Raw genomic sequence first — 25,323 nt, 5'->3', positions numbered from 1 at the left:
CCAAGGAAACAACGCAAGATGAAGAAAGATCGACTAAACTGACTTTTTTATTTTGCTTTATATACCGTATGTTTTATCATGCGTCCTATGTATGAAAATACACCCATTCACTGATATGGCGTCTTATAATGCAATGCGCCTTATGCTCTGCAGAATACGGCACACTTGGACTTGTGAGGACCTGTGGTGTAAGAACCCACACCTACACACACACACACACACACACACATTAGACATCCCCCTTTATTACCTCCCAGAACAAGCAGAACAAGATCCACATCTCTGTGACGCAGAACCTGCCGAGACTTGTCGGCCCGACCTCGGGCTGGAAACATGGATGTCGGTTCGCGCAATGTGTCGAAGCGGGCGAGGGGGGAAGGCGCCGCCGATAAGGCGCGTAAATCCACAGGGGGGTTTCTTTTGGAGGAGTGTGTTTGACTGCGGTGAGGTCAAGGTCCACGCGTGGGAGGGGAATGTCGGGGGAGGCCGACGTAGCGTTCGTATCGCTAACGTGTCAACATGTGTCGCTCGCCGAGCGGCTGCGGGACGTGTCAAGACGTGTTCGGCGATAACGGCGCTCTGAAATATGCCTCCTGCGCTGTGCCGTACTAGTTTATTTGGGATGTCATGACAATATTTAAAGAGCCCGTATTTGGCATTGATCCCTTCTGAACTCGTGGGAAAGAGTTCACCCGTGTAGCAACTCATGTTCTGAGATCAGCCAAATCTGGACGGTCAGGTGAGATGATGAGTCACAGCAGGCGTTAATCTGAAAAGTTGTAAAAGGGATTAAGTGAGTGTTACTTCACGCCGTTTATGACCTTGTCCAGCCTATTCAGCTGATATGTTAATAATATCTGATAATGAAGTACCTTTATCTGCACCGCTCACTTGACTTTTGTCAAAGTCGCTTGATCAATCCATAAAATCCCCCATGCCCTAATATGGACCTTTCGAGTCAGAGGACGATTTATGGGTGTCAATCGAGCTGTAAATTCAAAATTAAACTCCATTTTTTATTGGGCGGCGACAGAGGGCCGGTTAATGTTTTCAAAAGACCTCAAACAAAATGGAACCAACATTGAACCAACAAAGAAAAATTGGGAAAGGCGCACGAATAACCATTTCGAAACAGTTTAGACGCTTTGGCGAATAAGTGAGATAACCGCATGGGAATGCACGGCATGGCGGTGAACACACACACACACACACACACTGCTCAATTTTTCCGATCTTATGATTAAACTGTGTGTCACCTGTCTGGTGTCCACCTGGCAGGAAGGGTGACTTGCAATTCTACTATTTGACCACAAGATGGCGCTAAATCACCAAATCTGTCTCACCTCCAAAAAGAAAGATAGTCACACATTCCTTTCAGGCTCTCCATCAATGCATTTTTTCATCCATCCATCTTCTGAGGCTTATCCTGACAGACAAACATTCACTTTTTTTTTCCCGATTAACCTGCCGCGTGTTTTGGAGATTGGAAACCCACGCAGATCCGGGGAGAACGTGCAAACTCCGCACAGGTCATTGCAAGTGGCTCTGAAAACTGCATGGTGATGGCTGATTCCTGAGTCAAAATTAATTAAAAAAGGAAAAAAAAAAAAAACACTTTTTCATTTATTTTAATTTATTCTGATTTGTTTATTCTGATCCTCTTTTGGGGTCGGATACACCAAGTATCAAGTTTTCTTAATAAGCGCCCGTCTTTTGCCAAAATTATTTGCGATGGATGCATTAGGAAGGGTTGTTTTAGAGGAGAAAAGTATCAGGGGTGCTTTGAGATACAAGACTATCAGCCAGAAGGAAAAGGAAAGGTGGATAGCGATGTCGTATGGTTTAGAAAGACTGACAATGACCAAAAGACAGGAGGCAGAGCTGGAGGTCGCAGAGATGAAGATGTTGAGGTTCTTTTTTGGAGCGACCAGGATGGAGAGGATCAGGAATGAGTCCATCAGAGCGACAGCACGTGGTAGATGTTTTGGAGAGAAGGTCAGAGATTGGGTTGGGTCATGTACAGAGGAGGGATGTGTGGATATATTGGCAGACCAAACTGGAATTGGACTATCGAGTAGATTTATGGACATTAAACAAAGGAAATTTTGGTTGATAAATCTACCTCTGATTCAATGTCTTGTACATCCTGCATGTTGAAGTAATTCCTTTGGTAAAAATACGTCAATTTTGAAATGTATTACAGCTCATGCTGGAGAAAATGGCCTCTTCAGCTGTTGTTTATAATTGCAAAAGTACATAGTCAATGTTAGTGCACCGCCTCTCTACACGCCGCTTTGCAAAACAATTGCGCAGTGTTTTTGTTGATGTGGGATGAGCTAAAGAGCAAGATGCAATAACAGAACGGCCGCGATACACGAATACTCTGATGGTTTCACAAGAATTTCCCCCTTAAAACGCAAAGTCTGTCAAGAACTTCGCTGAAAATCACCGCAATTACAGTAAAGGTACTATTTGGAAGTTCCCTATTCTCTACTTGCAATACCAGAATGTGCCACAAGGGGGCGCGAATGAGCGGTTGTCTCCTGACATCACACTTGGAGGGCCTCATCAGAATAATGCTGGCCCTCAAAGGTAACAGTATAAATGTAACTAAATGTAATATAAAATAAATGTGACTGCTCCTTAGTGTTAAATAACTCGTTCAAATCCAAAATGTTGCATATGCATTTGCATCGATGTAAAAAAACATGTTTACAAGTTGCACTGCTACAACGTTAGCTTTCACTGCTGCCGTGTTTTGGGATGCGGCTTTCGTGGACAAATTCTGCAGCCATCGGAGTTTGGCTTTTAATTATCAGACAATTTGTCGTTTTTCTGGAAGGCTAACTTTAGCATGCTTAGCTCTGCGTTTGGTGTCAAAATACCCACATAGATTGTAGTCTTTGATGACCGCTGCCGCCTCATAACACAAAAAAAAATACCGCTTTTTCTCCTTGAAACACAAACATGTATTGACCTTCCCATCTTTCTTGAAACAGCCTTCCATCTGCATCAACTTTTCTCTTCCCGGACATTCAGGGAGCATTTGTATTTCCAATTCCACTTGTTGCAAAAGGCATTGATGTGGATTCACTGCATGATGATCGGCATGAATTGTGGGAAATGTAGTTTATGGTCAATGCACGTGTTTGACTTATTTATTTTAAGACAATACGACCTTTTAAGACATTCTCACGGGCCACATAAAATGATTTGCTGGGCCGCATTTGGCCCGCGGGCCTTGAGTTTCACACGTGTTTGGCAATCTTGCCCACTGAAGTGAAAAGGACTTTGAGTGGTAATTGCATCATTTGAGTGTCATCGTCACATAGTTTCACGGCGCAAGCCATTTAAAACAAATAAACAGACAAAACTTCCCGTTATCGTGTCTGGAATTTCACTTTGACCTCCGAAAAAACGCGAGGTATTCCTTGCAGGGGTCCATCGGCTCTGCAACTCCAGTGCACAGCTTGACGCGTCGCTTCCCAAAAATATAATTATTTGCCACAGCAACGCAGACACTAACCACAGCTTGATATAAGATAGCCCTCACATTTCCACAGTCTTGTAGCCACAGTGTTTCCTTCTCTGAGCGCCCGGTCCTTTGCTCTGTCATTTCAGATTTAAGATGCTGAAATTCTACACGGTTATTCGAAACCGGAGTGTGAATTAAACGCTGTGCAAACCCGTAGACTTCCACTTTTGACCACTTAAGGCATGAGAATATCGTTTGCTCTGTTCCTCAAACCACTAAATGTACTATTCACGGATTATTTTAGTCACCTGAGACGCACGGATCAGCATGCATCTCTCGTGTTGCTGCAGCTGCAGCAAATGTAATGATTTTTTTTGCACTTCCCCACTCTCTCCATCTCTACTTACCACTCTTATCGGTGCAATATCTATATTTATATTATATTCATGCATATCTCAGGACACCTTACTTATTATCATTTCATTTTTACTACCCACATCTCCTACTGTACACCTGTTATTGCTATCACCATTCTCTGAACGGGGAATATCTTCTTTTCTTTTCATATTTTGTTTTCTATGATATATCTACATCCTTTATTTGCATATCCCTGTCTATTATTACTATTGGCACACTTTTATATCCTGTAATACTGAATTTCCCCCCCAGTGGGAACAATCAAGTCCATCTTATCTTATTCTACTCATGAGCCAAAATAAATACTTTGATTTCCAAGTGCAGTCCGAATGTTCTGAATGCAAAGGAAAACAGAAACGCCATTTCGTTTCTGCCACGACTGCAGACCGATGAATAATGTGGGCTAGAGCTGAGTTGTAGGGCAGCTATGTCAATAAACCCTATCTGATGCTTAGCTGGAGCTAAATAATAGCCAAGAAACAACTTGCGACCGTAGGGTTCTTGTTTACAGGCCGGTCTCTCATCAGTGGCGTGCAGTGAGGCTGATGGCTGGTGAGGCACTGACTCCTTCAAAATCAGATTTACAACTGTAAATACTTACGTAGGGAACATATGAGGCATTGAAAAAACTTTGCCATGCACCCTCCATGTGTTCAAAACAATTCATACGAATTCTAAAGAATCAAAAATATAGTGGCGTATAACACCATTTCATTTTTTGACCCTCAATTTAATTTTTTGCTGTTTTTTATAACTTGAAACTCTGGTTTGTTAATCAGTTTCACTACATGTTTTCACATGTATTGATACTGATTGCCTGCTCCGACAGTAAGCAAAAAAAAAAAGATTAGGGTCATACAGAACATGTATTTATAACACAGATCAGTAATATTAATAACTATTTTGTTACTACTATTTGTTTTTATACTGTAGGTGAGGCAGGGCCTCATGTGCCTCACCTGGTTAGGAGCTGCAGAATTGCTGGCATCAAACCCCCATGTGTCCAAATGTTTCCAGGCACAAACAATTCCCGTAATTCCCCCCCAAAAACCTTGTTCCAATGTGTGACATTTATTATTCAACAGTTAAAAGTCCTTCCGGTAAATAGACACGTTCACGTAAAAATCAAAACATAGGGGAATAACCCAACTTCTGTCCGAGTATGGAATTATTATGGTGACGCTTGTGGAGCGTACCATGTTGTGTCTCACGGGGGTGTTTACATAGCGAGAGCTCCCGAATAAGCCATTTTCATCAAACAAACGCCGATCCGCGGGGTAATCATACAAAATTACCGCATTTATATTTGAGAGAAATCGTTTCCTGAGTGATTCGTGGCAGAATGTACGACGCACAGATAAATCGGTGATTGTTTACATCCCTCGGATGCACAGAGTGGTCGGGCTCCACTGCGCGGCGGCTGGAGGTTCCTGTTGCGGACCAGAAGCCGTTCGTGGATTTTCCCGTGACGCGCGGCGCTTACCGATCCCCGTACGCACACCGGAGCGGGGGAGAAGCACCGAGGCGCCCGGGACCGAGTGAAATCCACCTGAAGATACTTTTCAAGACCACGGGGGTGAGTGTTTCAAGAGCGTCGTCGTTGAATGTTGCGCGGCTCTGCTTTGCTCTGAAATAGTTCCAAATAACGGTGACACCGGAGGATACCCGCGTAGCCACCGCTAGCTTAAACTTAATGCTAGCTTCATTTTATTTAACGGTGTGTAAACAGACAGTGGGGTAGCGCTTTTGACTCGCTACCCACGGATGAATAACCACATCCAGGCGTGTGTTTAAAACGTCTTTACGAAAAGAAAAGCGCATTATAGCGACCGTTCCTTTGTGTTCGGGAATCCGGCGGGGTGAAAAACTTGAATAGTAACCTGTAACTCCGTCGTTGTTGACGTTCGAAGCTACTCCTACGAGCCGCTAATGAACTGTAACGTTTCTGACTGGCAGCCTCCGTTTAGTGCTACTAAAACTCAAATGTGCAATAATAATCATTAAGATATTCAATAATAAGAATAATGATAATGATAATAATAATCCTTGTTTAGTTAACCGACATCTGCTTCTCTGTTTGTCAAGGCACCCATGAGGTAATAACAAGCCCCGGTTGGGGGTTGTTAGCATCTTGACTTTACCTGGTTACTGGACAAGCTTGTTTTTCCATAGATATTAATGTAGGATTTTAATACTTTTTAGAATTCCAGTAATACCCACATTATTTATGTATTTTTAACACATGGCACTTTGAGGCAGTGGACTTTGATGAGATGAGATGAGATGAGAACAACTTTATTAATCCCGAACATCAACAAACAGATTTGGGATCTGAAGATGAATTATATTGAGCTCGGTAATCACTTATTTCATCACTTACACCATTTGCAACTAGCATTTTTTTAAACATTATTATAACTTACATCTATAACAATAACATATTAAAATACTGTAAAATATCATTAACTTTCCATCCAAATATCTGCATAAAAAAAAAGAATAAGAACAACTTTATTTATTCCGAAGGAAATTGTTGTGCCGGAGTTACACGAAAAATATAACAATAATAATTAATAGTAGAATAGCAGTAAAAATTAAGAGAAAAAGGGAGAATAAGACATAGAAATAAACTATAAAGTGTCTTAAGTATTAAGTGAAAGATAAGGAGTGCAGAAGAGAACGAAAAAAATATTGTACATGTAGCTGTTATGAAATATTGTACACTTATGAACATATACACAGATAAATTACTAGTGTGAAGCACTGGATGCACATTCTTATTACACAATTTCTCTTCCGAAATATTGCATGAGCATGTTTTATGGCCATGTCAACATTTATACATCTGCTTAGATCTGCTGTCTGGGTTTCTAGAAGACTCACAGATGCAGAGTCCTTGTTTAAGAGTGATGCACACACACACACACACACACACACACACACACGTTCAGACATAACTCATTAGAGAATCTCAGCGTGAAAAGATCCTTCTTCTGCCAACTTCCCTGTGATCATTTTAAACACAAGTGTTTCATGTCTTTCCCCTAGCACACTGGAACTTTCATCATGAAGCCGATGCAGGCTAGACAAAGACCGCAAAGACTTGAATGGCAAAAGAGCAGCACGGATCATATCTTGCTGGGTGGAGATAGAGACGGGCATTGACAGTGTGAACATGCCTGGAGTCAGGCTCACAGAAGGAGAGACGGCGGCGGCGGTTCAAACCTGAAAATGTCGCGTATTCACAGACATGCCATTTGTTTAATCAGACTTCGCATTCTAAAAATGTAGTTTTTTTTCTGTTACACGAACAGACGGTAAAAACATTATTATTAGGTGACTCGTGAAACTCGCAAGGTTAAACTGTTATCCGTTAAAATTGGCTCAAAAAGTCCAATATTCCAATGTTTTGAGAAAATGAGTTTTTCTCAAAGGTTTGTCCAGCTGCTTCTAATCTTTTGTTTGGCAAGATAATATGACTAAATCTATTGCGATAGGATACGCTCTATTAGAATATTAAAAACCACAGGGTGCCTTTGAATAATGAGCAGAATATATTCCTAAATATCTTTGGAGATACGCTCACTATGTGAAGTGTCTGTAAGTCTATCATTCAAGAAATTGCAATGGCTGTTTATCGTTGCTCTTTCTGCATTTTTAGACGTTATTAATACAACACGCCTTTGTTAATGATGGCGAGGCATTCAATGTGAAGTCATTGCCGTGTGGTTGTAGACGCCGCACTACTGGCCGTGTTGCTTGAAGCGTGACATGTTCCACAGTGCTGCCTTTGTCTGTGAAGATTCTCCGTCATCTAGGTCACTGACTTTGTAGATAAATCTTATTGTAGCTACTGGACTCGGTTAAATCCAGTTGCAGATTGTGTAGTTCTGTGTCCGGCTGGTTTGGAATTTATGGCCCGTTTATGCAAGAATTGGCTGATTTGGTAGCCTGGAAACTGCTACCGTGTGCTCTCAACCTGCGATCCAACTGGTCTCCTTTCCTTTCTGTCCAATTTCCAGCGGCTTCACATACCGAGCCCAACCGGTTATCTCATCCGGGGTAGGTTTGACTCGAGGGCTGGCCAATACCTGTTCAGGAAAATATTGCGTACACCCAATTTAGCGGTGTGTAGAAAAAGAAGAAGACTCTTCTTTTAATCATCCCACAGTGGGGAAATTTCAGCAAATATGTGTATAACTTGATGTGGTGTTTTTGTTTCTACAAGAAACTAATTTTCACTGGTGATGAAAAAGAAGGGCGTATTTGTTTTGGGAACTGGATGTCATTTATTTAAACTTCTTATAGGATGTTTCAATGTTCCTGTTAGTCTAGCTATTCCATCTCACATTCTTTGTCTGATTGGCCGTCGTGTAACACGTTCCTGAACTCTGATGGCAGGATGCCGAACTGTCTCCTGCGTCATGTTTGGTCTGTGGATTTCCAAAAAGATCGAGCACCAGTTGGAAATCTGAAATCCGCCGAGGCGAGAAGATTTGCTTTAGTAATGCCCACCTCCTGACTCAGGTCACCAGGTGATCGTTCTTTGCTTTCTAAAGCACAGTGCACGGTAACAGATAAAACGAAAACTAAACTCGATTTTCAATTTAAGCCTGTACAGACAGACTGCAGAAAAGTACTTCAGAACTACCATTTATGTCAACAGTGCACCTGGTGAAAGTCTTCTGTGCAAACTGAAAAAAACAAAAGCAAAAATAAAGCAAAAAGTAGCCTTACCGTTACCCAGTACGCTATGGCTAAGTATTGTTTTTGGAACTGGAAATCCCTCAGTAATTAATACTGAAGATATTGCCCGCATGACATGAACACTGATGTTGTTAGAAGAGCATTTCATTTCTGTAATTATTTTTCCTTTTCTAAAACTCTGTGTTTTTGGCTTTGTGTAGCGTAGTCATGCTGTGCAGCACTGCGATTCCAATCCCTACCCACAGAGACAACTGCTGTTTTAAGAAATGAGCGCTATCGCCTGGAATGTGGATGCCCTGTGTGGATGACATGAGATTGTGTTTAACCTCTTAGGACCTTATTTGTCAGCCGGCAGTCTGATTACAGAAGGACTGACTTGATTCACAGGGAAGAGGCACAATCTGCCCACTGTTTCGCAGTTATCCGTACAGTTCGTATTCGAATCCGTAGCGATTCAACTCCGACGCCATTGACACTGTTGAAAATGGTATTTTACTGTATATTGTACCAAAAAAAAAAAAAAAAATGATATGAGCCAAATATGCTCCCTACTGACATGAAAAAATGCATTTTTAATAAGTTTATGTGTGCGTGACCTAATTAGCAATGAGGAGCTGGCAAGTCGTGCAACCCTTTGGTATTTAGCCATGTGCTCTCTTTCCCAGTTCTCTCCCTTGAAGCACGATGGATGAAGAGCAGCAGTTTGTGAACATCGATCTGAACGACGACAACATCTGCAGCGTCTGCAAGCTGGAGACGGAAACCGGGACCATGTCTTTCTGCCACGTCTGCTTCGAGCTGAGCATTGAAGGTAACGGGAATATTTTGTGAGGGGACGCGGTGGGCATGTTCCCCCCGTGTTTGTGGCCGCCAACATTTTATTGCATCCTGCAGCCGTCAGTTCGGAGTGATGGCACTTTGGGATTATTGTAGAAGCACAGAAGGACCGGAGGACTTTTTCGTCGCTCTTATACGCCCCCGCAGGATTCAGAATTAAGATTTATCTTCATCCCCAGAAGTTTCCCCCGGCAGGTTTCATACAAAGGCGGCTCTTAGATAGATCAGCGGTGGCCTGAGCTGCCGGGGCTCACCAGAATCGGCGCCGCACAATAAATCACTCTTGCATTAATATCCTGACCCCATAAGAGCGCATATGTGCCAGCACAAAGAGCTGTCATGTAGTCTCATAACCCTTAACGGCTCGCTGAAATCCCGCTTCAGTTACCCTCCGCACACTCCTCTTTCATCCACTCCCGGGACATCATCTTGTTCCTGGATAGATACCGGCGGGGTAATGGGCCTGTAAAACCGAAGCCGCGAAAACACTGTGGTTCTCCTGTTTGATGTGTCACTCAAACTCAAGGGTATGTGTTTGAAGTTGTGTTTTTCTTCCCTTAATTAATGAGTGGCCTATTTGAAGAAGAATGGCAGACCAGAGGAGATTAGATATATCCCTCCATTGGCGCTGATCACATAGATCCGCAAAGTCTGTGTTTGGTGTTGCGATGAGGCAAAGTGTTTTTGGATGCGTTCGTGTGCTCAAATCTGTGCCATCTTAATGGGTACGTTTTATTTATTACTATCAGAGCTCCCGGAATTGTATAATATCTTGTGGTACGTGGGAGGAAATGGATATGTATGAAAGTTTATTTAGTCTGTTAATGTCCTGACAGAGTTGAACATCAGGGTATTGATTTATTCTCCTGCTCTTTATGAACCTCTTAGGGATTATAGAATACTTTTCGTAATAAATAGTTTCTCATTTATACGTTGAACAAAACTAAAGCTAAATTGACAGTAATCATTTAAAAACAAAACAAAACAAAACAAAAAACACGACCTTTGTTATTTTGACCCACAGCACGCCCTGCATTGACAAGTCAAACACTCATTTAAATTCTTCAGTTCGTATCTCCGTGTGTGCCTACGTGCACTGGAGGTCATTCACGAAAGGCCTCTCCAGTGTCTCGCAGGCGTTATCAGCATTCGGTGCGATGCCTGATGAGATCATTTTATCAATCCTGGTTCTTGCTGGGGGGAAAATCAAGACTTATTGCTGACCAGACATGCCCGGTTCAAACTCGGTGTGAAACGTATTCAGCTCGTCGATGGAACAGCAAACAGGAAGGCCCCTCTGGACATGATTGCACAAGTAGCGTGTTCGCCGACGGGCAAAGTAGTCCGGTCATGATCACTTCATTTCCGCCGTCATTTCCTCTAATTTCACCCACTGAGTAAATGACGGCAGTAAGTGCTGTGTTAAATGACCGTACATTTCCTTGGAGGGAAAAGAAAAATTCTGTCGCCGAAACTTTTTCTCCACTGTTTCCGTCACAGTTGATGCACTAATATTTAATCCTTCTTTATCTGCATGATTTCATCGACTAGGCTTCGGCCATTTGACCCGCGTGTTTGAATCTAAAGATTGATTGGAAATCAGAGTCTTTAATGGGCCAGTGCTTTGCAGGAGGGTGATTCGCAACAACCCTTTCTGAGATTGCCACACAACTGGAGAGAAGTCCCGTCTTTGGGAAGTTCACGTCTGGTCGCTACTGACGACGCTGCCTTTTAAAGCATATCTATATAGATATGCTTCTAAAGTTCCCATGGCGCCCGACCGTCTGTGCACATTTCCCAGAAAGTCTCCGTTATTTACAGACCTGAAGTGACAACGTAGGTTTACGGCCCGGCCTGATTTCTGTTTGTGAGAAGTGTTTATGTCCGAAAGAGGCGAACGATGACACGCAAGGAGTTCACGCTGGCTTGATGTTGATGAACCTCGACCAGAGCTTTTCATGCTTCATCCAGATTTAATCTTCTCAATCTTAAGTGTCACCTGCTCGAACAGAAATGGTTGATTCTCGCTTTAAAAAGCCAAGATGGAGACAGAACGCTGAGTGCAAAGCTTTAAAAAAAAAAAAAAAAAGGCCACCAATATTTTCAGATCAGTAGTAGCCTCTGACACAACTAGCAAGTGTGTCCAACAAGGTTTTTAATTTTCATAGAAAAGGTGTTCTCGTTGTTTGCCATGAACTCCTGAAGTGTCACCACCAATATAAGAGCCTGCGAGGCAATGAAGTGAACGTTACCGAACAGCGGGGTATGAGGGGAAGACAAACGGGATGCTTTCAGACAAGCTTATGGCCGTGATGCAGCTGAGCGTGTGGTTGCAGGAGGCCTGCCGTGCTGCAAGCGGCAGTCAGAATCCAGCTGATTTTAACTGAAGGCTGAGTCGTGTGCCCATTGGCCGCTCAGGTTGTGGTCGCACTCGTCGCACATCCAGAGTCATCCTTGGGTCTATAACAACAAACAAGATGAGTCTGTTCTTACTGGCCCAAACAATACCCCGCTATCTCAAGGGCGACTCTCTTGAATATTCATCGGTGCCGTGGTCGTTGCCGGCTCTGAATATTAATAAGAAACAATTGAAGCGACGCGCCTCGTGTCTTCTTCTAAAGCAGGGCTGCACATTGTGTGCACTCTATTTTACTTTCTACATGTACTTAGTTTCAACTGTAAGGAATTGTAGAAGAATATTCATGAGGTTTTTAATCGCCCTCGTCATGCCGAGCGTGTCCTTCAGTGGCGCGGCGCTGGTAACACTCCTAGATGTTTGTGTACATATGTGTTTCTGGCCGCAAAGGAAGAATGCCGGCGCTGCGACGTTAACCTCCGATCGACCAGCGACCGTGCAGTTGTGTCTGTGCAGAAAGCAGTCCAGTTATGAGAAGTTCTTTTACGTCGGCGCTCATTTTCACCGAGACAAATGAGCGGAGATGCCCAGACTTGTCTGTGAAACACATCAGGTGCTGACATGCGGCGTATTCGCGGTTGTAAGCCGGCGCTTTACCTCGACATATACTTCAAAAAGAATTCGCCGGTGATCGTAACTTTCTGTGCTCGAGAGCTCGGCAGATTGTGTATGAGCTCTGAGCGAGAGGCTTCTATTTAGAGGGCGCAGATTTTTCACCGCTGAATTTTCAGCCCACTGCACCAGGTGCAGAAGAAGCTCTGATGGCTGTAGAAATAGATTTGAGCACAGCTGAAAGTAGGATGAATGCCGGGGAAGCGTAGCCTTTGTTGGAGCTCCAAGTGGTCGTTTCCTGAGGAAATTGCTTTGGCCTGTGTGTGGGTTCCATCGGAAAGGTCCTAGATAGATATTCTTGCTATTTATACTTTAGTCAACCTCTTCTTACTGGGCATTTCTTAGTTGGAGAAGATTTTCTTTTGTCTTATACGCCATCTGTGCCGTGGACTGGTTACACAGCCTTGAGCGTCAACACAGCGCCGCGGAGAGCGAGGGGGCTGAGCAGTTCCTCACCAAAGCACCCAGAGCCAGTTCAGCACGTCTCCGGTAATTGTTCTGCATTTCCAGCTAAAAGAATAGAGGTATTGAGGGGAATTTTCCCGATTGATGCCGATGACGTCGGCAGGTAATGTGACACCTGACGAAGTCCCTCAAAAACGCCCCTGGGTTTAGAGAAACTTGTTGTTTAAAATTAGAATCCCAGTCTTTTTTTGTGTGGATCGAGCTGCTAATGGAAATATGTCGTAATTCCGTCCTGGCGCTCACAGGGATTTACGCCGTCAGTCACCGCGGCCGGTTTGCGTTAATTGGATTCTGCGTATGACATGATCGATGGTAACGACAAGACGCCGTCGCGACGTGGAGAATCAGGTGAGGGGGAGGCAACGTTTAACGGGCGTTGATGAAAACTCAAGTTGATAGGTGGGGAAAAAAATGAATCTTGATATTTCCATCCGTCTTGTCTGCAGTTGTTTTATACAACCGAAGCACGTAGCTCAAAGGAGCAGCGAACTGATGACAACGACCGGCAGACTGAACGGTAGCAGCCGTGGGAGGAAAGAAGGAAGTGCTGACTGTCTGGCGTGTTGCGTTTCCTTCCACCGCATGCTATCATACGTGTAAAGGTTTCGCTCTTGTTTCGCTAATCTCTGAATGTAAGTCATTCAGACCGCACAGAAGACGGAGACTGACCTGCATGCAGATGTTCTTGTAGGCTGAGGGCATGTTTCCACACTGGCTTGTCTTTCTCACAGATCTTTCCCCCCGTTTTTGCATGAACACACAGGAAATGGCCAACACAGTGAAACCCCGTTGGTTCTAAAGAGTCAGCTGTAATCCTGCCCATAGAACACTTGAAATGAAAAGGCAAACAATAGCAATTGTTAACCCTTCAAATGTGACAAAGTACTGTTTATACCATCAGTAGTTGTGATGCCGGCAGTCTGGCAAATCATCACTCACATGATCTGACATTGTCGTGTTTTCGTTTGCCCTTATTTCTAAGCCGAAACACAAAAGGGGGGCGCGGGGTGGCTGCGGCATGAAAAAGTTTACAACCGTTCACGAATTTGACATCACGAATCCATTTTTTTTTTGTCATTTATTTCATCACTCTGACCTGAAGTCGTTTGATGAACTGGAAAATATAAAAGCAAATCTTATGGTTCCCCTGGCTTCCAGTCAGACAAGATGACTGAGCTCCCAGGTTCGGCTAAATCCTGACATTATTCCTTTATCTGCTTACGTAATGCGGACAGCATTTTTGCAGAGGCTCGGTAACGTTACCAGCTGGCCTCGGACCGCAAACCGCTCAGAATGAAAAACACAACATTCCTATAGCCAGATTTTTTTTTTTTTTTCATTTTCTCTTCAACCACGACTGGGCTTTTCATCCAAAGATACTTACATGCAGACGTAATTGTATGCTCAGCACAAGCAGTACAACTGAAAAGAACAATTGCAACTGGGTCCTACATTTACTTATACTATGAAATCAATATTTATATTATTATTGCTCTGTGTACGTAAACTTGTGATAAATCATATCCTTTTTTAAAAATAAGTAATCACAGCTATTTCCCTGGCAGCGACAGACTCTTTGGGAAGCGAGATCGAGGCTATGTTGGGTTCAGCCAAAGGCTTAGCTCGTCTCAGTTGCTTCGGCAAATAAAATTCATATCTGCTCGGAAGGCGAGAGGAGTCCGAGCAGTGAAATCGGGGCAGAGGAAGCCGGCCACTTCATTTCATGCATCGGTATAAGTCCAAGGGGGAGATAATGTAGCATTATTCATTTCCAACCGTTGGTCGATCGATATCTGCGCTCCCGTTCGGCTCAATTACATAGACATTTAGAATGGATTCTCTGATGAGTGGCGTTTCGAGATAAGAAAATAAATGTTCTGCTCTTATCACGATCTGCAGAAGGCAACTCTTTACTCTAGTTGTAGTAAAGGTAGTAACAGCAGTATTATATTAGTGTTCACTAAATGTACCATTTAGGGTCGACAGCCTCCCGGGCTACTCGGTAACAGTTTTGTCTAAAAGGGTAAGATCGAAACAACATGACGTGCCCGGAAGGTCGTTTTCATCCTGTAAGTGTTTGAGAGCGGACACTGTTATAGTTGAAAACATGGCCCAACAGCTGGATATCTAATTGAGGCGAACGAGAAAAAATGGGAGGCGTAGACCTGGAAAAGCCTGCGCCGCTGTGACAAATGGGAATTTCTTCACGGGACTTTGCAATCGATTGATGTTCCATTACGGCCAGAGATGGATAACATATAAGACATGATGGGACGGCATCGTCCGCGCAGTATGTTGTTGCTCCTTGAAACGAAAGACCGACTCCAAACGGCGCCAAATTGATTTCGCCCCTCATGTTGACCAAACGCTCTCCGTTATCTTGGCTCAAGCCGAACCAAACAGGCAGCGCAGCTGACCCCGTTTGGGCTGTGGAGGTGGAGGGTTGGGGGACGGGTTGGGGGGCCAAACCTCGCCGCTGACTTCATCGCTCAAGAAAGAAACGGCGTCTTATTGCCCGACGCGCACGCATTATCGCAAATCTTGCGTCGCAATTGTCTTGTTCCCATAACTAATGGAAACCAAAGTGGCGAAATATCAGTCAGCCCCGCCTTGGGCAACTATTGTTTTCCACAAGACATAATTAGTGACTAGTTGTTCTGGAAGCGGGAATGATGCAGCTGATGCTGATTCTGGTTGCTGCTCTCCGGGGACTATTGTGGCGCGCTCCTCTAAACAGCCCCTTCATTGTGGGTGAACTCTTCACCCTGGGGTGTATTGAAAGGCATAATTATGTCCCTGCCGGCTGGAGCTGTATGTCGAAATGCAGTTACGATGCACATACTGTATCGCTGCGCTTTACGATGAAGACGCGGGTTCTCGAGTTCGTCTCGATTGTTTAGTCGCCCTCAAATAACTAGTGCTTTAATTGTAAACATCATTGCTTTCAGCTAAATCTCATCGGTATGAATAAACAAGAAAAATAAAGCTGGCAAATATGATTAAGTCTAATTAATCCTCACTGCCTAAAGGTGACAAATTCAGCTATTATCACTTAATAGTGCATTTCTGGTTGTTTTTCGGGGTTGAAACAATATAATCTTACCTCTGGCCAGCACTAGCTAGTGCATTTCTGAAAACAACTGTTCATTTGTTTGTTGCTGGAATAACACGCACAAGTGACCGCCATAAAAATGTGTGTGTTGATATTACTGTCGCCTCCCAACATGCAGGGCCCGACAGATGGACGGTTTAATATCGTATTGTTAATATAAAGTATGATATACCGCGAACAAACACTGGCTATATTTGCCGTATGCTTGCAGCGCTCAGCGTTTCGTGTTGAGTTTCAAGTGTTGCCGGCTGCGCCCGCGGACGCGTCAGGACTTTTCCGCCGTCCAAGTCGGACACTGCAGCTGCTGACGACATTCTTGGGAGCCGGGTCGCGCAGCTCGGGTTGTCACCTTCCCGGCGCCGACCTCTGTCCCACTTGCTTCCCGTGCCAACGCTCAATCATCAGCTGCTGCGAGGGTCAAGGAGAGAGTCCGTGCACAGCAGCCGTCAGGGGCAAAGCCGGAGGTCCGCGGAAGGTCGCCTCAAGCATCCCGGGCTCCAAGTGACCTCGATTTGTCATCCGTTTCTCCTTAAATACAAAAATGCAGGCCGTGAGTGGAGGACAGTATAACAGAGGAATATCATCTCTCTCCAGGCACGGGATTACTTTATATTGTGAGCGGTCCGTTGTCTACTCAACAATGAATAATTATTCAGTCCCGCGGCATCCTTTCCTCCTCTGGGTTTTAATGAACTTCTCTTATTCCAACTGAGCTCCAGCACTTTACAAACCTCTTAAATAAAAGATATAGATTTCTCCCGCGATTAAAACTTGGAACGCTCTCTTAATTTTCCAATAATAGGTATCACAAATTTCATCCGGCTCCTGGCAGAGGAGCCCGTTTGCGTTCGTGTTTCCATCCCCGACCAAGCCGGCGTGTTGGGCTATTGTTATTCCTGCAGTCCTGATAAGAGCTGGCACGGAAGACTATCAATTAATGTCTTCTTCCAGCCAAAATCCCGAGCACGTGTTATTTTCCCAGCGAGGGAGTTGGAGCGGTGGCAGGCGACTCCTCTCAGCTCCATATAAGAGAGCATCGCCGTCTCATCCAATGTTTTTCTTAACCGCGTCAACAAAAACCCCCAAAAGGTAACACCGGAGGAATGCCCGAGGAGCACACGTGGACTTCCTTCCCACAGCTTTGCCCTAAATGCAGCCGCGACTCGACCGGTACGAAATGAAGTTTGGTCCGGTTTCCAGTAACCATGGGAACCAAAACCACGGTAAAAATAATCGAGCCCACAAGGACTCCGCGAAGCTCCTAGTTAAGCGCTGGACGCACACCGGCTAGCGCCGTGAACCGCTTCAGTCTGAGGTCATTTTCAAGCATCTGCAGCGAAGCCTCACCCAGCTCAGGGAAGAAACTCTGTCACCCCCCCGACATACGGGAGGACCCTCCCATATTTTGCCTCTGAAAGCGGTCGCCTAAATAGTGGTGAGAAACCTTTGACTCTGACGGTGTTTGTCCTTCTCACTTTGCCAGAGGTTATCTGGACATCAATGCAAGTCACTTATTCCTGTGTCCTCCTGTGTGTACTCAGTCCTACAGTAGACATTCCTTCTCTAATGTTCTCATCAAACCCTTTATGTGTGTGTTTGTGTGTGTGTGTGTGTGTGTGTGTGTTCACTTCCAGCCATTGACAAATTAATCTTGACTCAGTCTCCAAAGAGCAGTGACAACAAGCCTCTCGGTCATCGGTGTTGAGCTTAATTGTCTCTAGCGTACACAGCTGAACAATGTTGATTCACCTCCAGTGAATAGTGTGTGTGTGTGTGTGTGTGTGTGTGTGTGTGTGTGTTTGTGCGTGTGTGTGCACGCGCTCGCTGGCGCGCCTGTGCCCGCCATGAAAGACAGTAGTGCTAAGCAGCTTAGCTGAGTGCGGTCTTTGGCTGCTGCTACGCTGCCCCGATTGTGGGCCAATGATTCCTCTGCCGGGCTAGTGGAAGTCGGTGTGTTTTTGTGGTAGTCCGTGACTGGGACTGATCGGATTATGCGGTGGCTTCAGAAAGTTCCTGTAGCTATTAGTGAAGTGTCTGCAGATTTATTAGCCTGTCAGAAGACGTAAAGCTCACACACACACACCCAGTAAAACACACTCACACACGGCTTTAATATCTTCAGCATAGCTTCCTCTAACGTCTAATCCATTCATTGGAAAGGTCTGTCTTTGTAGGTAGTTTGGTCACAAGAGAAAAATGCCGGAGCTGAGAATAGCTGTCCGAAAACCGTCTGTGTGACAGATATAAAAACCTTTCCGTGCGCTGAGGCCTGGAAGCACCAGTGATTCCCAGCATCCCACGTTAGCCGTGGACCTTTTGTCATTGTGCCACTCGGTAAAATCCCACAGACGCTCGCAGTCTTTACCTCAGCCGACGCCGAGAGAGTAACTCACACCTGTTTATTCAAAGCGTATATGAATTCGGACAACCGCGCAGCTGCTGCTGAGATCACCGAAGGAGCGACGGCGATAACGCCGATCCGTATCACGTCAAGTGCTACAGTAGATGTAAGATGATGCGTCGTACACGCGGTGACGCCGTCAGATCCATCCATACCAGCGCTCTGAAGGTGCAACTAGCGTTACTCTGAAACAAGGATTTTTAACAAAAGCATCAACATTTGCATACATGTTCTCCAAACCTTTGTCCCCAGAGCCGTCCATCTCTTTGGTTCCCAGCAACCCTGCAAACCCCTCATCGCCTTACCAGAACCCCTGAGTGGAATGCCACTCGTGATATATTTATTATATAAATGCAGAGCGAGCTTACCTACCATTTGGATGATTTTTTACTGTAATTTATTTATACACACACACACATATATATATATATATGTGTGTGTGTGTGTATAATTAAATTATTTATATATACATATATATATATAAAGAATAATAATAAGAACAACTTTATATATCCCGAAGGGAATTGTTGTGCCAGAGTTTTTATTATTGTTAAAACATAACAATAATAAATAATAGTAGGAAGGAGGGAGACTAAGAAATACAAATAAAACAATGAAATGTCAAAGTCAAGGCTATAAAGTGTTTTTAAGGTCTAAGGTTAAGTGTTTTTAAATTATTAAATATATATATATACATATATATATATATATATATATATGAAGAATAAGAATAAGAACAACTTTATTTATCCCAAAGGAAATTGTTGTGCCAGAGTTTCAAGTAAAACATAACAATAATAAATAATAATAGGAAGGAGGGAGACTAAGAAATACAAATAAAACTATAAAATGTCAGAGTCAAGGCTATAAAGTGTTTTTAAGGTCTAAGGTTAAGTGTTTTAAAATTATATATATATATATATATATATGTAATTTTATTAGTTTACGTAATTGTTTTTTTTCATTTTTTTATTTTATTCTTTGATGTTCACAATTTGATGCTGCAACCCCATGTTCCCCCCAGTATATACTTTTTTCTGATTCTGATTCATAAAGTCTGTCGATTATGGATGAACTAATGAACGTATTGATTCGGAGAGATGCGCTCCTGTACTGTTGCCATTTTATTAGGTACACCCAGCTCAAACTGTCCCTTCCATAATCCAACAGCCAGCCGAGATTAATTCCTCCCCTCATAAGGGATCAGGATTAAAAGTTTTATCGAATCTCATTTCGGTTTTAATGGTCATTTCAGAATCTGCAGATGCGATGTTTTTAAGCTCCCCTCATGCATATGGAGGTGCTACGAATTAGTGCCACGGTAAAAATATTGAATTTGTCGTTGTGAAAGCATATCTAAAGCCCGTCTGAGCGGCCCTTGCTAGCGTCGGTCTTGTCGTGAGCGTGTTTTAAAAAAGGGAAGCTTTTTTCACACGTAAAGGTGCTCTGGACCGCAGCGAACAGCAGGGCTTCAGCAGCTGCGCTGGTGACTGATGACCTGTGGTTTCCTCTGCTCATCTTCCTGCCGGCCCCTGATCTCGCCGCTTTACTCCCCGTCACGTACGGCCCGCCCGCCTGCCGAGAAAAGAGTGTCGTTAGAAGAAGGCCATTACAGACGGGGGAAATGATAAAAGAAAACCCAGAGCGGCACGTCGTCGTCCTGCGCTCGCTCCTTGTTTTTCACCTTCGGCTCAAGACCAGGCCGTGGCCCGTTTTGCACAGAGATTCCATCGATCTCGGTCCAGATGCTGTATTTTAATCCGCGTGAATGTGAAAATGGCACTACATGTGTCCTGACAGGATCCAGAAATTGCGCCGGCTCCGCTGTGCACACCTACTTCCAGGGGACGAAGTCTTTATTTAGAACGTCGACCCACGCGGTGAACTTTTTTTTTTTCCCGTTACCTTCGAGATGGGGATCGTATTGTCGTCTTCTCCCGGGGAAACTAGCTCCGGAAAGAAACCGGCAAAGACTCTTCAGAATTTGCCAGGCGTGAAAAACATTTTGCGGCGGGCCCACTTTGGCCTCCGGTTCTTACGGAACAGATTTTGTTTGCGCCGAGACGGCGTTAATCTATTACCCTTCTATCTGCGGGCCGCGTCGGCTAATCCACGGCACGCTAAGCAGCTTTCACGCGGAGATCGCGATAGGTCAACCTGCCAGTTTTAGCCGCCTCTCATATGTTTTATTTTTATTTACTCCGGGGAGTTCACCGGGTAAGTCCGTCTCACCCCGAGGGGCCTCCCATTCTTCGCACGAATTTGTCGCCGTTTGCGTTGACCCGCCGCTCCCTCCGTCCCCCGTGTTGATGCAGGTGTCCCGTCGGCGACGCTGCTGCACTCCAAGTCCCTGCGCGGCCACAGAGACTGCTTTGAAAAGTGTCACCTCATCGCCAACCAGAAGCTGTCACGCTCCAAGGTCTCCCGGAGTGCCTACGAGGGCATGAAGCTGGCCTTCAGCCAGAAGCTGAGCCGCATCATCCAGTACGCCCAAAATAAGGACTCGGTCTCCTCCGCCGGCCCGGGCAGGCGCTCCTCCAGGCTGCTGTGTTACGGCCCGCAGGGCGACCACAAGCTGCTGCCCCAGTCCGACGCCCAGGTGCCGCGCTACGTGCCGCACTGGGACGCGGGCAAAGCCGCGGGCCTGCCCGACTACGCCGCGGGGATGCTGGAGTGCGGCGCCGCGGAGGAGCTGGGGCTGCTGCCGCCGTCCGAGGGCCAGATCTGGTCCGGCGACGGCAGGAAGGGGCTGCACCTGCGGAGCCAGGCGCCCGTGGGAGGACAGAGCCAGCGAGGACGGCGGGGTCGCAGCAGAGACGAACGTGAGTCTGTGAAGGAACGTGGGGTTTTCCCGCGCCTCCGCTTTTCTACCGCTTTCTACGGTTTTACTTTCATTTCTGCCTTTGAAAAGAGTAAAAACAAACGCGGTCCTCCAACTCCCCCGGCTCCAATCCCTCCGCTCGCACGCCGCCGTGTGCGATCTCACAGCGGTTATTCATCAGCCAGACAAAACAAAGAAGCCAACAATGACGCCAGACAGAAGGAAAAACACCTGAACTCTCCCTGCCCTCCATTTGCCTTTTCACTATAATCTCGCCCGGCTGAAGTCGGCGTTCTAAAACCTGGAATATGCCCTCGGCTGCCGAATGTCTCCGCACAACTTAAGCTGCTTATAACTGTAGGGATGTGACAGGAGCCTCCGCCAGTCCTTAATTCAAATTCTCTTTGAAATGAACCACGACAGGCATTTCACAGGTACACGCTACACGCCCGCCAGCGCGCCAACATCCCAACCTCCCCGCTCTCCGTATCCCCGGCCTGTATTGGCACGCGAGACGTTGAACAAAACGTGCTCGGCTTCACTTTCGGTTCATAGAAATTCACATTCCGGCGTGCAGGAGTGGTAAATGATGTCCAGGTTCCCGCCAGTCCAGCACGCGGTCAATGAGTCATTTTACTTTTTCATTAATGGCGACACACTTAGCAAATATCAGGTTGTCGTCAGGTATGAACGTTAGTTTCTTAAACAGAGGCCTGACTTGTACTTCTTCTTTTTTTTTTTTTTCTTTCCTTCCAGTAACACAAATGAGCGTGGAAGACCTTCACCAGCTGAACGGCCAGCTGCTGATGCAGGTTCAGAGTAAGTTTTCTCGGTTTGCACGAATCTGACCGAAAGCAGTGAGATAACCGGACAGGCGGACGTGCCGGCTCTTCATCAGCGAAGCCTCGAGTTTGCTTTTCTCTCCGTGCGGCTCGCCTCGCAGTTTTTTCATCCCGTCATCTTCTCATTTTGTCCCGGCAGAAGTCTTCGAGGAGCTGACCGTCGTCGTGCAAGAGAAAGACTCCCTGTCCTCAGAGCTGCACGTGCGACATATCGCCATCGAGCAGCTCTTCAAAAACTGCGCCAAGCTGCCCTGGTTACAGATCAGCCGAGCCGGGGTCAAGGCCAGCGGAGGCGGAGGCGGCCCCGCCGAATGAGGCGCCGCGGGGGAAACGGACAAACGCCTCGGCCGAGAAAAACGTCTCCTACCTGCACGGAGCGCATCTTAGAGCGCCGCCACGGCGCAGGATTAAGGGCCGGGTCGGCTCGGGCTCGTCTCACGGCTGCCGCGCTGACGCGAGGATTAACGCTGCGTCGCGGTTTCAAACAAATTGCCGGCGGGCAGCTGACCTGAATTCCACCCGACGCACTCCGAGCGAACACGTCGAAGCGTTGGCGGAAGCCGCCGCACCTGAAGACCCGACCCTGTGCGCATCCCTTTGGAACGCCTTTCATACGGATGATTATTTGTTTCTACTCCTGCCAAACTACCACCGATTATACTTTCTCCCGGTTTTTAACCTAACACTCCGTTTGCTGATGGATCTCTGGAGTGTGGTTGGCTGAAATGATAATCTTCATATCTGTCGTTTTTCTACTCTTAGCATCGCGCGCTACCAGCTCGTAGAGTCGTTTTTACATCATGCTAATTGCTAAGTAGCTCAATCTGGCACTCCCGTGTCTGATGGGTGCACTGGTCATCAGTTTGCATTCAAAAATCCTTCATTTTTAGCTATAAATCCTCGTCCTGTGGCACATTCGCTCATCTCTGGCTCATAATGAACCCCTTTTCTGGGAAAGAATAAACCAACACGCTGGCGCCGACACTTAACAGTGCGAAACGCACGCATAACAACACTTTTAAGTAAAGTCACATATTTAAATGAGATCGAGACGTCATCTCTGCAGGAGCAACGAGAACGAGGCAGAATACCCCGGAGCAGCGCCGCCAGACAGATCGGCGCGAGGCTTTTGTCTGCGGGGGCGACGACGAGGATCGTTGGAGCGCTCGTGATCTAGTTCTCGGTTAGAATCGTCTGGCGAGGAGCCGCACATTTAAGAGACGCGTATTCTGGATTCCACATTCCCCGACCCCTCCCCCCTTCCCGCCGATTCAAATAATCCCGTGCCGCAGCTTTGACTGCCGGAGAGATTCTCGCAAAGACTCAACACGGGTGTTTTGTACAAAAACGTAGTTGCATTGCCGTGAAGCAAAAGAGCAGCATTTAGAAGCACGCGTGTGGATCTGCTAGAAGTCCAGCTGCCAAACCAAAGCGAACCCCACCATCAGAGGAAGGGGCAAACCCAAGCCCGTCTGCAGATGCTTCTTTTATTTCTAGCCTCGATTCAGCTTGTAATCATGATTCAGAGTTTGTTTGTTTTTTTCTGAACTCCCGAAGGTGTTGATGTGGAAATGACTGGTTGATATTTTTACGTTTCGTTCATCGTTTTGTTTGTTTTCCTACCCTTTTTCCGCGGTGTTGGCGTGCGAAGAGCCAAAATCGATGTCAATGCAATACAAACAGAGCGGCCGGGTCTGCTGTGAGCCCGGAGGTCCGAGATTTCCGAACAGAAAGGCGATGCGGGGAAGGTGTTTATCAGTGCTTTACGCTGAAATCGAGATTGGTTTATTATTCAAGAACCCTATGCAAGTAACAAATAAATAAATAAGATCAGAAGCCTTATTAAGTATTTAGCCGGTTGAGTATTTCTCCGGAGGCCACAGAGCTACGTGATTCTAATAAACCGGGGAAAGACAAGGTTACGAATCGAATGAACTATTTGGAGAAACTCTGCATTGTCCGCTTATCTCTCTTTGTAAGAGATTCAAATGTATTTGACCCTTTTTTTCAGGGTTTCAAGTAAAAAGATTTGAGCTTCAGTTTCGGTGCGTATTTTTCGTGTAGCTCATCCGACCCGACGTGCCGGGTCTTTGGACGACAGATCCTCAATGCAAACCTTCGGTCTTGAGTTCTCGCTTTTTTTTTAATTTTTTTTTATTTGTGTTTTCAACATGGACGCGGTGTGTGTTTGTGTTCTGTGAAAACACGACGAGGCCGTCGCCTCGGGCTGCCGTTTGTTTTTAATTCTGTGTTTCTGTGCTGGTCGAAGCGTTTTTTTATCGGACGCGTTCGACACAACTGTTACCTTCTACACTTGACTTCATTTCCTCATTTTCAACAAGGCTGCATTTGTATTGTGTGATGTTTTTACATTTTATTTATTGTGTGTGTGTTTTTCTGACCATACACAGACTGTGATTTGTGCTTTGTATTTTTTTTTATTCGTAAAACATTTCAATAAAAATATTTTACTACAGACGTGCCCGTCATATTAGTTGAGCTGCGCTAGTGTTTCTTTTTGCTCTGACATCCATGCGTTTGCTACATGAGGGCTTCTTCTCCCCCAGTGCTTTCATAATAAAGATGGGGTAAAATCACGAGGATTAAGCAGAGCGACCCAGCTGCCTCATCCCATTAAAAAGCAAAGTTTTATCTTGTCTTCATCTAAATGATGGTACAAGGTCAAATCTCTTCTCATATTGGGATATAGCCTTGCTTGTCGACAGGCAGCGACTTGAAGGTTTGTCTCCAGCGCCACAGAATGATGCAGAAAACATTAAAATATTTATATTTATCTCATGATCCAGCCAGTCTTCTTAATTCTCTTCGTGGGTGAATTTACTGGCGGGTTATGAAGGTAAATGGGGGTTTGCTGCTCTCATGTGGACAAATTGTGCAAAACAGCTTAGACTGAACTGCTTTTACACACGGTGTAAAACCTCAAACACAAACTATCTAGATTCTACTTTCGTCTAAGTTTAGATAGAAATAAAATGTCACGGCAACTAGTTTGTTCAGTCCGTTCGATCCGTGGTGTTGTTCTGCACGTCACAAGTCAGAATGTGTCTTCGTTTTATTTGGAAAACAAATACAGCTGCTGCTGAAATAATGACATGAACATGGAATTTCAAGCTCTAAATAATTATGGAGGATTACTTTTAATTAAAGGAGACTGCCAGGGGACATTCCACTGTAAATTGTTTGAAATTCATTTATTT

The 25,323-nt window shown here is 45.2% G+C and overlaps 1 protein-coding gene across 2 annotated transcripts; it reads left to right on the top strand.

The window, feature by feature from the left end:
• The first annotated feature begins 5,342 nt into the window (after window positions 1-5,342).
• On the top strand, window positions 5,343-24,581 carry c15h21orf91 (chromosome 15 C21orf91 homolog). Of its 2 annotated transcripts, XM_086160970.1 has the most exons (5): window positions 5,343-5,468; window positions 9,265-9,410; window positions 20,758-21,264; window positions 22,020-22,082; window positions 22,245-24,581. In XM_086160970.1, exons 2-5 carry the CDS (start codon window positions 9,284-9,286, stop codon window positions 22,418-22,420), a joined length of 873 nt encoding a protein of 290 aa, XP_086017096.1. In that variant the 5' UTR covers window positions 5,343-5,468; window positions 9,265-9,283; the 3' UTR covers window positions 22,421-24,581. The 2 variants fall into 2 exon arrangements, with proteins under 2 accessions (XP_086017096.1, XP_086017097.1); XM_086160971.1 differs by lacking the exon at window positions 5,343-5,468 and having other exon boundaries at window positions 8,778-9,410.
• The last annotated feature ends 742 nt before the right edge of the window (window positions 24,582-25,323 follow it).

The sequence above is a fragment of the Fistularia commersonii genome, chromosome 15, assembly GCF_037954325.1.
Source record: "Fistularia commersonii isolate RoL2024-O1a breed Wild chromosome 15, RoL_Fcom_v1.0, whole genome shotgun sequence".
NCBI lineage: Eukaryota > Metazoa > Chordata > Actinopteri > Syngnathiformes > Fistulariidae > Fistularia > Fistularia commersonii.
This window is presented reverse-complemented; position numbering and strand designations above follow the sequence as displayed.